Source organism: Penaeus vannamei, chromosome 8 (genome assembly GCF_042767895.1).
Source record: "Penaeus vannamei isolate JL-2024 chromosome 8, ASM4276789v1, whole genome shotgun sequence".
In the NCBI taxonomy this organism is placed as follows: domain Eukaryota; kingdom Metazoa; phylum Arthropoda; class Malacostraca; order Decapoda; family Penaeidae; genus Penaeus; species Penaeus vannamei.
This window is the reverse complement of record NC_091556.1, coordinates 942,057-954,556: the sequence shown is the minus strand read 5'-3', so window position 1 is coordinate 954,556 and position 12,500 is coordinate 942,057. Positions and strand designations below refer to the sequence as shown.

At 37.4% G+C, this 12,500-nt stretch overlaps 1 protein-coding gene across 3 annotated transcripts in view; it reads left to right on the top strand.

The window, feature by feature from the left end:
- The window catches only part of LOC113804025 (collagen alpha-1(XVIII) chain), a 247,902-nt gene that overhangs the window by 197,978 nt on the left and 37,424 nt on the right, over positions 1 to 12,500 (top strand). For all 3 annotated transcript variants that reach the window (XM_070124143.1, XM_070124145.1, XM_070124144.1), the window contains 5 exons: positions 1,346 to 1,444; positions 3,607 to 3,760; positions 10,192 to 10,313; positions 11,561 to 11,590; positions 12,415 to 12,500. The exon at positions 12,415 to 12,500 is cut by the window's right edge and continues 76 nt beyond it. In XM_070124143.1, the coding sequence (XP_069980244.1) occupies positions 1,346 to 1,444; positions 3,607 to 3,760; positions 10,192 to 10,313; positions 11,561 to 11,590; positions 12,415 to 12,500 (491 nt within the window). The remainder of the gene's footprint in view (positions 1 to 1,345; positions 1,445 to 3,606; positions 3,761 to 10,191; positions 10,314 to 11,560; positions 11,591 to 12,414) is intronic.

Here is a 12,500-nt window from a genome sequence, read left to right as displayed (position 1 = left end):
AGGGAAGGAATGAAGGAGGGAGGGAGGGAGTAATAATAGATGACTAAATGAGAGAGGGAGAGACGGAGGGAGTGAGTGAGTGAAGGAGTAGTATAGGAGTATAGTCGAGAGGAGTGAAGGAGGGATAGAGTAAAGGAGGGAAGGAATAAGTGAATGAGAGAGGGAGGAGAAGAGGGAGGAAAAAGGAAGAGAGTGGGAAATTGAGGGAAGGAGGAAGGGAAGGAGTGTATGTATGTATGTGTGTGTGTGCGTCTGTCATTTAAATACATGTGTGTGAATGGGAGAGAGTGAGTGTGTGTATGTGAGGAGGGAGTGAATGTGTACATCTGTGTGTGTTTATGTATGTAAACAACGAATCAAATCTCTAATACAGGATGTCTTAAAAAGTATAATTATATAAACTGCAATACTAAATCCTATTTCATATTAATGCTTCGTTTCTCTCCCTTCCACCGCCGCCCATTCCCGCCCACCGCCCATCTCTACCCGCCCACCCGTCGATCATCTCTGTCCGCCCACCCGCCCACCCACCGCCTACCGCCCATTCGTCACCCATCCTTACCCACGGACCTTCCATTCGCCGCCCACCGTAACGCCCACTAACACCTACCCCCACCTACGTCCACCGCCCATTCACGCCCATCCCCACCTACGCCTACCTACCATCGCCACCCATCCCTATCCACCACCCACCCCCACGTACGCCCCCCACCCACCCCCACCCACTCCCACTTACGCCCATCCCCGCCCACCCCCACCTACGCCCACCGCCCACCACCAAATCACGCCCACCCCACCTACGCCCATTCCCACCCACCCCCACCTACCCCCACCGCCCACCCCACCTACGCCCACCGCCCACCCCCACCCACCCCCACCTACGCCCACCGCCCACTCCCCACCCACCCACACCTACGCCCCCACCCACCCCCACCTACGCCCACCGCCCACTCCCACCTACGCCCACCGCTCATTCACGCCCATCCCCACCTACCCCCACCTACGCCCCCCTCCCACCCCCACTTACGCCCACCGCCCACTCACCGCCCACTCCCACCTACGCCCACCGCCCATTCACGCCCATCCCCACCTACCCCCACATACGCCCCCCTCCCACCCCCACCTACGCCCACCACCCACCCCCACCTACGCCCACCACCCACCCCCAGGACCCACGCCCACCACCCACCCCCACTACCCATGCCCACCACCCACCCCCACCTACGCCCACCACCCATTCACCCCCACCCCCACCTACGCCCACCACCCATTCACACCCACCCCCACCTACGCCCATCCCCACCCACCCCCACCTACGACCACCGCCCACTCACCGCCCGCCCAGCCCGAGATGGAATTCAGCGGGAGTCGCCGAGGGCCGCCCACGCCGCCCGGACAGTGTGTGTGTAATGAGACATCTCTCGTGGCTTCAATCCTGGCACAGGTACTTCCTTTTCTTATCTAAATCTTATCTTTTTTATCTTTATCTTTATCATCGTTATCGTAATCGTGTGTCTTTGATCATTTATCCGTTTCGTTGTTGTTTTCATTTTTTTTTTTAGATCGTTATCGTTATCGTTAACATTATTATTACCATTATCATTATCGTTATCGTTATCAGTATTAATGTTATAATTATTATTAGCATCTTCAATGTCATTATCATTATCGTTTTTATTGTCATTTTCATTGTCATTATTATCATTATTATTATCATTATCATCATCGTCAGCATCATTATCATTGTCATCATCATTGTTATTGTGGTCATCGTCATTATCACTCATTATTATCACAAATTCATAATTTTATTTCTTTCCTCTATGATTATCTTTTCGATATATGTAAATCACCTTAAAATTCTTTTTCTTCAAGAATGCAAAACTTTTAAAGAAGAAATTTGAGTAATTTGTCCACATTCAATTATAAATCCAGTTCGTATGATATATTTTTGTAAAGAAACTCTACAACATTTTCTTTAATTCCTTTTTATCGGATTAATCACCAATAAATACTTTCAGAATTTATTTAAGATTATCATAATAATAGTTCCAATCATGACGAATCAACACAGCTTGATTATATTCAGAATTCCAATCAACATAGATTATCATAGCCGCCTCATAGATTCCGAAACGAGAGATTAGATTCAAATCATCTTGGAGTAAAACAGATTAATTATTTTTTTCATATCGTTTGACAGTTTAATATCATTGCAATTTTTATTTCCAGATTTCTTATCATTATAGATAAGGTGTTAGTCATTGTTCCATTGTTCCAAATCTCCATTTATTCATCTGATTGATTACATGTTCAAAATCACAGACTTCTAACGTGTTCAAGAGAATAACTTTATTACCTGTTCAAAATCATAAGTCTGCCACCATTTCAAAAATCACAACTTTCCCACGTGTTCAGAATCACAAAATCCCCACGTGTTCAGAATCACAAAATCCCCACGTGTTCAAAATCACAAAATTCCCACGTGTTCAGAATCACAACCTTCCCACGTGTTCAGAATCACAACCTTCCCACGTGTTCAGAATCACAAAATTCCCACGTGTTCAGAATCACAACCTTCCCACGTGTTCAGAATCACAAAATTCCCACGTGTTCAGAATCACAAAATTCCCACGTGTTCAGAATCACAAAATTCCCACGTGTTCAGAATCACAAAATCCCCACGTGTTCAGAATCACAAAATCCCCACGTGTTCAGAATCACAAAATCCCCACGTGTTCAGAATCACAAAATCCCCACGTGTTCAGAATCACAAAATCCCCACGTGTTCAGAATCACAAAATCCCCACGTGTTCAGAATCACAAAATCCCCACGTGTTCAGAATCACAAAATCCCCACGTGTTCAGAATCACAAAATCCCCACGTGTTCAGAATCACAAACTTCCCACGTGTTCAAATTCAAAAAATCCCCACGTGTTCAAAATCACAACTCTATTACCTGTTCAAAAATCACAACCTTTCCACGTGTTCACAACCTTATGACATGTTCAAAATCACAACCTTCCCACGTGTTCAGAATCACAAAATTCCCACGTGTTCAAAATAAAAAAAATCCCACGTGTTCAGAATCACAAAATCCCCACGTGTTCAAAAATCAAAAAATCCCCACGTGTTCAAATTAAAAAAAATCCCCACGTGTTCAAAAATCAAAAAATCCCCACGTGTTCAAATTAAAAAAAAATCCCCACGTGTTCATATTCAAAAAATCCCCACGCGTTCAAATTCAAAAAATCCCCACGTGTCCAAATTCAAAAAATCCCCACGTGTTCAAAATCACAACCTTATTACCTGTTCAAAAATCACAACCTTTCCACGTGTTCACAACCTTATGACATGTTCAAAATCACAACCTTCCCACGTGTTCAGAATCACAAAATTCCCACGTGTTCAAAATAAAAAAAATTCCCACGTGTTCAGAATCACAAAATCCCCACGTGTTCAAATTAAAAAAAAATCCCCACGTGTTCATATTCAAAAAATCCCCAGGCGTTCAAAAATCCCAAAATCTGCCTCCATTTCAAAAACCCCACAAACCATCCCACCTAATCAAACCTCCCCCCCCCTTCCCCTCCCCCCCTCCCCAGATCCCCCGCGGCCCCCCCGGCGAGGACGGCAAGGCGGGGCGGGACGGGATGCCGGGGATCCCTGGCACCTCCGGCCGCCCTGGGCCCCCCGGGGAGAGGGGCCCCCGGGGAAGCCAGGGCGAGAAGGGCGACCGGGGCGAGAGAGGCAACCCAGGTGAGATTTTTTTAAATTATTATTGTTATTATTTGTAACCCAGGTGAGATTTTTCGTTTTTTTTATTATTATTGTTGTTTGTTATTAGTATATATATATATATATATATATATATATATATATATATATATATATATATATATATATATATATATATATATATATTTTGTATATTTCTTATTTGTATTTTTTTAAGTCATTATTTAGTATTTTTTAAAGTAGGATTTGTGGAGCTTGGTTTATTTTTTTAGGATATTTCAGGATGTTCTAGGATATTTTTGGATATTTTAGGATGTTCTAGGATATTTTTGGATATTTTAGGATGTTCTAGGATATTTTTGGATATGTTAGGATGTTCTAGGATATTTTAGGATGTTCTAGGATATTTTAGGATGTTCTAGGATATTTTAGGATGTTTTAGGATATTTTAGGATGTTCTAGGATATTTTAGGATGTTCTACGATATTTTTGGATATTTTAGGATGTTCTAGGATATTTTTGGATATGTTAGGATGTTCTAGGATATTTTAGGATGTTCTAGGATATTTTTGGATATTCTAGGATGTTTTAGGATATTCTAGGATATTTTAGGATGTTCTAGGATATTTTAGGATGTTTTAGGATATTTTAGGATGTTCTAGGATATTTTTGGATATTCTGGGATATTTTAGGATGTTTTAGGATATTTTAGGATGTTCTAGGATATTTTTGGATATTCTAGGATGTTTTAGGATATTTTAGGATGTTCTAGGATATTTTAGGATGTTCTAGGATATTTTTGGATATTTTAGGAAGTTCTAGGATATTTTAGGATGTTCAAAGATATTTTAGGATGTTCTAGGATATTTTAGGATGTTTTAGGATATTTTAGGATGTTCTAGGATATTTTAGGATGTTCTAGGATATTTTTGGATATTCTAGGATGTTTTAGGATATTCTAGGATATTTTAGGATGTTCTAAGATATTTTAGGATGTTAGGATATTTTAGGAAGTTCTAGGATATTTTAGGATGTTCTAGGATATTTTTGGATATTCTAGGATGTTTTAGGATATTCTAGGATATTTTAGGATGTTCTAAGATATTTTAGGATGTTAGGATATTTTAGGAAGTTCTAGGATATTTTAGGATGTTTTAGGATATTTTTGGATATTCTAGGATGTTTTAGGATACTCTAGGATATTTTAGGATATTTTAGGATGTTCTAAGATATTTTAGGATGTTCTAGGATATTTTAGGATGTTCTAGGATATTTTTGGATATTTTAGGATGTTCTAAGATATTTTAGGATATTCTAGGATATTTTAGGATGTTCTAGGATATTTTAGGATGTTTTAGGATATTTTAGGATGTTCTAGGATATTTTAGGATGTTCTAGGATATTTTTGGATGTTTTAGGATATTTTTGGATATTCTAGGATGTTTTAGGATATTCTAGGATATTTTAGGATGTTCTAGGATATTTTAGGATATTTTAGGATGTTTTAGGATATTTTAGGATGTTCTAGGATATTTTTGGATATTCTAGGATGTTTTAGGATATTTTAGGATGTTTTAGGATATTTTAGGATGTTCTAGGATATTTTTGGATATTCTAGGATGTTTTAGGATATTTTAGGATATTCTAGGATATTTTAGGATGTTCTAGGATATTTTAGGATGTTCTAGGATATTTTTGGATATTTTAGGATGTTCTAGGATATTTTAGGATGTTCTAGGATATTTTTGGATGTTCTAGGATATTTTAGGATGTTTTAGGATATTTTAGGATGTTCTAGGATATTTTAGGATGTTCTAGGATATTTTTGGATGTTTTAGGATATTTTTGGATATTCTAGGATGTTTTAGGATATTCTAGGATATTTTAGGATGTTCTAGGATATTTTAGGATGTTTTAGGATATTTTAGGATGTTCTAGGATATTTTTGGATATTTTAGGATGTTCTAGGATATTTTAGGATGTTCTAGGATATTTTTGGATATTTTAGGATGTTCTAGGATATTTTAGGATATTCTAGGATATTTTAGGATGTTCTAGGATATTTTAGGATGTTCTAGGATATTTTAGGATGTTCTAGGATATTTTAGGATGTTCTAGGATATTTTTGGATATTTTAGGAAGTTCTAGGATATTTTTGGATATTCTAGGATGTTTTAGGATATTTTAGGATGTTCTAGGATATTTTAGGAAGTTCTAGGATATTTTAGGATGTTCTAGGATATTTTTGGATATTTTAGGAAGTTCTAGGATATTTTTGGATGTTCTAGGATATTTTTGGATATTCTATGATGTTTTAGGATATTTTAGGATGTTCTAGGATATTTTAGGATGTTCTAGGATATTTTAGGATGTTCTAGGAAATTTTGGATATTTTAGGAAGTTCTAGGATATTTTAGGATGTTCTAGGATATTTTAGGATGTTCTAGGATATTTTAGGATATTCTAGGATATTTTAGGATATTTTAGGATGTTCTAGGATATTTTAGGATGTTCTAGGATATTTTAGGATATTTTAGGATGTTCTAGGATATTTTAGGATGTTCTAGGATATTTTTGGATATTCTAGGATGTTTTAGGATATTTTAGGATGTTCTAGGATATTTTAGGATGTTCTAGGATATTTTAGGATGTTCTAGGATATTTTAGGATGTTCTAGGATATTTTAGGATGTTTTAGGATATTTTAGGATGTTCTAGGATATTTTTGGATATTTTAGGATGTTCTAGGATATTTTAGGATGTTCTAGGATATTTTAGGATATTCTAGGATATTTTAGGATGTTCTAGGATATTTTAGGATGTTCTAGGATATTTTAGGATGTTCTAGGATATTTTTGGATATTTTAGGATCTAGGATATTTTAGGATGTTCTAGGATATTTTAGGATGTTCTAGGATATTTTTGGATATTTTAGGATGTTCTAGGATATTTTAGGATGTTCTAGGATATTTTAGGATGTTCTAGGATATTTTTTGATATTCTAGGATGTTTTAGGATATTTTAGGATATTCTAGGATATTTTAGGATGTTCTAGGATATTTTTTGATATTTCAGGATGTTCTAGGATATTTTTGGATATTTTAGGATGTTCTAGGATATTTTAGGATGTTCTAGGATATTATTGGATATTCTAGGATGTTTTAGGATATTCTAGGATATTTTAGGATGTTTTAGGATATTTTAGGATGTTCTAGGATATTTTAGGATGTTCTAGGATATTTTAGGATGTTCTAGGATATTTTTGGATATTCTGGGATATTTTAGGATGTTCTAGGATATTTTAGGATATTCTAGGATATTTTAGGATGTTCTAGGATATTTTTGGATGTTCTAGGATATTTTTGGATATTTTAGGATGTTCTAGGATATTTTAGGATGTTCTAGGATATTTTTGGATGTTCTAGGATATTTTTGGATATTCTAGGATGTTTTAGGATATTCTCGATATTTTAGGATGTTCTAGGATATTTTAGGATGTTTTAGGATATTTTAGGATGTTCTAGGATATTTTAGGATGTTCTAGGATATTTTAGGATGTTCTAGGATATTTTTGGATATTTTAGGATGTTCTAGGATATTTTAGGATGTTCTAGGATATTTTAGGATGTTCTAGGATATTTTAGGATGTTCTAGGATATTTTTGGATGTTCTAGGATATTTTAGGATGTTCTAGGATATTTTTGGATATTCTAGGATGTTTTAGGATATTTTAGGATGTTCTAGGATATTTTAGGATGTTCTAGGATATTTTTGGATATTTTAGGAAGTTCTAGGATATTTTAGGATGTTCTAGGATATTTTTGGATATTCTAGGATGTTTTAGGATATTTTAGGATGTTCTAGGATATTTTAGGATGTTTTAGGATATTTTAGGATGTTCTAGGATATTTTTGGATATTTTAGGAAGTTCTAGGATATTTTAGGATGTTCTAGGATATTTTTGGATATTCTAGGATGTTTTAGGATATTCTCGATATTTTAGGATGTTCTAGGATATTTTAGGATGTTTTAGGATATTTTAGGATGTTCTAGGATATTTTAGGATGTTCTAGGATATTTTTGGATATTCTAGGATGTTTTAGGATATTCTCGATATTTTAGGATGTTCTAGGATATTTTAGGATGTTTTAGGATATTTTAGGATGTTCTAGGATATTTTAGGATGTTCTAGGATATTTTAGGATGTTCTAGGATATTTTAGGATGTTTTAGGATATTTTTGGATATTTTAGGATGTTCTAGGATATTTTAGGATATTCTAGGATATTTTAGGATGTTCTAGGATATTTTAGGATATTTTAGGATGTTCTAGGATATTTTAGGATGTTCTAGGATATTTTTGGATGTTCTAGGATATTTTAGGATGTTCTAGGATATTTTTGGATATTCTAGGATGTTTTAGGATATTTTAGGATGTTCTAGGATATTTTAGGATGTTCTAGGATATTTTTGGATATTTTAGGAAGTTCTAGGATATTTTAGGATGTTCTAGGATATTTTAGGATGTTCTAGGATATTTTAGGATATTCTAGGATGTTTTAGGATGTTCTAGGATATTTTTGGATATTTGAGGATGTTCTAGGATATTTTAGGATATTTTTGGATATTTTAGGATATTTTTGGATATTCTAGGATATTTTAGGATGTTCTAGGATATTTTAGAATATTCTAGGATATGAAAAATATGAAGAAGTGTGGGGGGGGGTGAGAGGGAGGAAAGGGGGTAGAAAATTCTAGGATATTTTAGGATGTTCTAGAATATTTTAGGATGTTCTAGGATATTTTAGGGTGTTCTAGGATATTTTAAGATGTTCTAGGATATTTTAGGATGTTCTATGATATTTTAGGATGTTCTAGGATATTTTAGGATGTTTTAGGATATTTTAGGATGTTCTATGATATTTTAGGATGTTCTGGGATATTTTAGGATGTTCTATGATATTTTAGGATGTTCTATGATATTTTAGGATGTTCTATGATATTTTAGGATGTTCTAGGATATTTTAGGATGTTCTATGATATTTTAGGATGTTCTGGGATATTTTAGGATGTTCTATGATATTTTAGGATGTTCTGGGATATTTTAGGATATTTTAAGATATTCTAGGATATGTTAGGACATTTATATTTTGTTTGTACGTTCTATACTCTTCTTGAAATATGAAGTATTTTTTTATTGTTGTTATTGTTATTCGTAACATGAATATTTTTGTGATTATTATCATCAATTATATCTTATTCTTATTCTTATTCTTCTCTTTCTCCCTTCCTCCGTATTCCCTTGTCCTTCTCGTCCTCCCTTCTCCTCTCCGTTATCATCATCTTCGTTTCCTCTCCTTTGCTATTAACCCCCCTTACCCTTCCCACTACCCCCCCCGCTTTCATTACGCAATCATGCCTATTTGTCGTTTTATCCTTCTCTCTTCCCCTTCCCCCTCTCCCCCCTCCCCCCTCTCCCTCTCCCTCCCTCTCCCTTGTTCACACCCTACCCGCCTCCCTGACTCTCCCGTCGATCTATTTTTTTGTTGTTTCTCCCTTTTCTCTCCTTCCTCTTCTCTCCCGAACTTCTTTCTCTCTTATTCTCTCTTTCTTCTTTCATCCTCCTTCTCTCCCTCACTCCCTCTCTCCCTCACTCCTTCCTCTCCCATTCCTTCTCTCTACCATTCCTTCTTCTTCCCCCACTCCCTCTCTCCCTCACTCCTTCCTCTCCCATTCCCTCTCTCTACCATTCCTTCTTCCTCCCCCTCCTCCCTTCACGACTATGCCCTTCTCCCTACTCCTCTTCTCCTCCTTCCTTCTCCCTTCCTCCTCTCCCCTGGTACCTCCCCTTCCCCTCTCCCCTCCCTCTTTACTCATGTCACCCTCTCACCCCTCCCATACCCCCTCCCCGCAATACCCCATGATCCACTTTGGTACCCTCCCTCTCCCCCTTCGCTACACCCTCCTCCCTCCTTCCGTACTCATCTCTCCCCCTTCCCTTCCTCTCCCTCTCCCCTCTCCCCCCCTCCCCCCCTCCCTCTCACCCCCCTACCCTCCTCCCTCCCCCTCCCTCTCCCTACCCCCTTCCCTCCCTCTCCTTCTCCCCCTCCCTCTCACCCCACTCCCTACCCCCTTTCCCCCTCTTCCTCCCTACCCCCCTTTCCTCCCTCTCACCCCCCCCCCCACACTTCTTCCCCCCTCCCCCTCCTCCCTCCCTACCCCCTCCCTCTCACCCCTCCCCCTCCCTCTCACCCCTCTCCCTACCACCCCTCCCCCTCCCCGTCCCTCTCACCCTACTCCCTACCACCCCTCCCTCCCTCCCTCTCACACTCCCCCCTACCCATCTCACCCTCCCCTACCCCCTCCCTCTCACCCCTCTCAACCCTCACCCCCCCTTCCTCCCACCCTCCCCACACTTCTCCCCCTTTCCCCCCATTTCTCCCCCCCCCCACAGGACCCGAGGGCCTCCAGGGCGAGAAGGGCGAGTCGGGCACTGACGGCGCTCCGGGGATGCCAGGCGAGAGAGGCCCCCAGGGACCCCCGGGGAAGCCCGGCTGGGGCAACTCCAGATATGACGTAAGGAGAGCTGCTTTGGTTTGTTTGTTTGTTTGTTAGTGTGGGTGGTTAACATGTTTTTTTTGTTATTGTTTATTTTTGTTAGTTTTTTTTTTTTTTTTTTTTTTTTTTTTTTTTTTTTTTTTTACAAATTTTCATGTATTTTCTGTTCAATTTTAGGGTTTTTTGCTTGTGTTTATATATATATATATATATATATATATATATATATATATATATATATATATATATAGTTTTCTTCATGATTCTTGTTATTCTTATTTTCATTCTTATCTTTGTACGTTTCCATTTTTCTTTCTCTCCTTCCCTTTCCTCTCTCCCACTTACTTCTTTCTTCTTCTCTTCCTTTTCGTATTTCTTCCTGGTCTTCTATTGTTGTTTTCTTTCTTCCCTTATTCCATTTCTCTTCTTCTCGTCTTTCTCCCTCTTTTTCTTCTTCTATTCCAATTCTTCCATATTATCAACTATTAAATTTTTCATTTTTATTTATTTTACAAACTATTTTATTATTTATTTTACAAATTATTTGATATTTTTTTACAAATTATTTGATATTTTTTTACAAACTATTTTATTATTTTTACAATTTTATTATTCTTTACAAACTATTTTATTACTTTTTACAAATTATTATATTATTTTTTACAAACTATTTTATTATCTTTTTAAAATTTTATTATTCATTTAAAAAACTATTTTTTATACAGTATGAAGGATATATTTGTTTACATGTCCAGCAAATATTATTCAGTAAAAATCATCATTATTTCTTAATATTTCTCAATGGAAGTGGAAATGATTACAATTCACCCAAACATTATATTTTACACTGAATATTAAGTGAAAAATTGCAAACTTGTTTAAATATCATTAAGTAATTTGGTAATAAAGTTATCAAAAGATCACGACATTATATTTAGCAATTCATTCTTATTAGTAATACTTTTCCACTTGTAAATAATTTAAGGGTATGAGGAACATAAAGATTTATTTTTTAAGATAAATTTAAGGATATAAGGAAAATAAAAATGTATTTTTGAAGATAGATTTAAGGATATAAGGTAAATAAATATTTATTTTTTGAAGATAAATTTAAGGGTATAAGACAAATGAATATGTATTTTTGAAGTTAAATTTAAGGGTATAAGATAAATAAAAATCTATTTTTGAAGATAAATTTTCCACTTGTAATCCAATGAAGTGTTTTAAGTATGTAAAAAAATGATGTATTTTACCACTTCATGCAGCCACTTTGGACCCCCCGTACGATGTTTAAGGTAACAAAGTGCTAAGTGTATATTGTATAGGTCACTATTGTATGCTGTATTATCATATGCTGTATCCAAGGAACTATTTCTGTGTGTTTTTTTTTTTTTTTTTTTTTTTTTTTGCTTTAGGATTCTACAACGATAATGTCTATAGTCTTTCTCTTATTCCATATATTTGTGTTGTTAGTAAGCTACTAAGATAGTTCTATAATGACTATCAAAATTCAGGACATACTCTTTAAAAAAAATAAAAGAGAGAGAGGGAGAGAGGGAGAGAGGGAGAGAGGGAGAGTGGGAGAGAGGGAGAGAGAGAGAGAGAGAGAGAGAGAGAGAGAGAGACAGAGACAGAGACAGAGAGAGAGAAAGGGAAAGAGAAAGAGAGAGACAGAGAGAGAGAGACAGAGAGAGAGAGAGAGAGAGAGAGAGAAGGAGAGAGAGAGAGAGAGAGAGAGAGAGAGAGAGAGAGAGAGAGAGAGAGAGAGAGAGAGAGAGAGAGAGAGAGAGAGAGAGAGAGAGAGAGAGAGAGAGAGAGAGAGAGAGAGAGAGAGAGAGAGAGAGAGGAAAAAACTGAACTTATGTAACATTCTTCCTCTTAGTAAGTAAAAAAAAAAAAAAATCTGTAATAACTTATACAGCATTCAACACGATTATTTTCTCTCCACGTTATTGTTCATTCCCACGAAGAACAAACTGAACGCAGACCACACGACACGTTCAACATGTCCAAACACGTTATTCCATCCACCACCTTTTCCATAGGCCTAACTAACCACCCATCTCCCCCTCCCCCTTCCCCTACCTCCTCTCCCTTCCCCTCCTCCCCCCCTCTACAGGTGGACGGCGGCCTGGCGATGGCACCGGCGCGACCTGGCACTCCTGGCACTCCCGGCGAGAAGGGGGCACCAGGGGCACCGGGCAT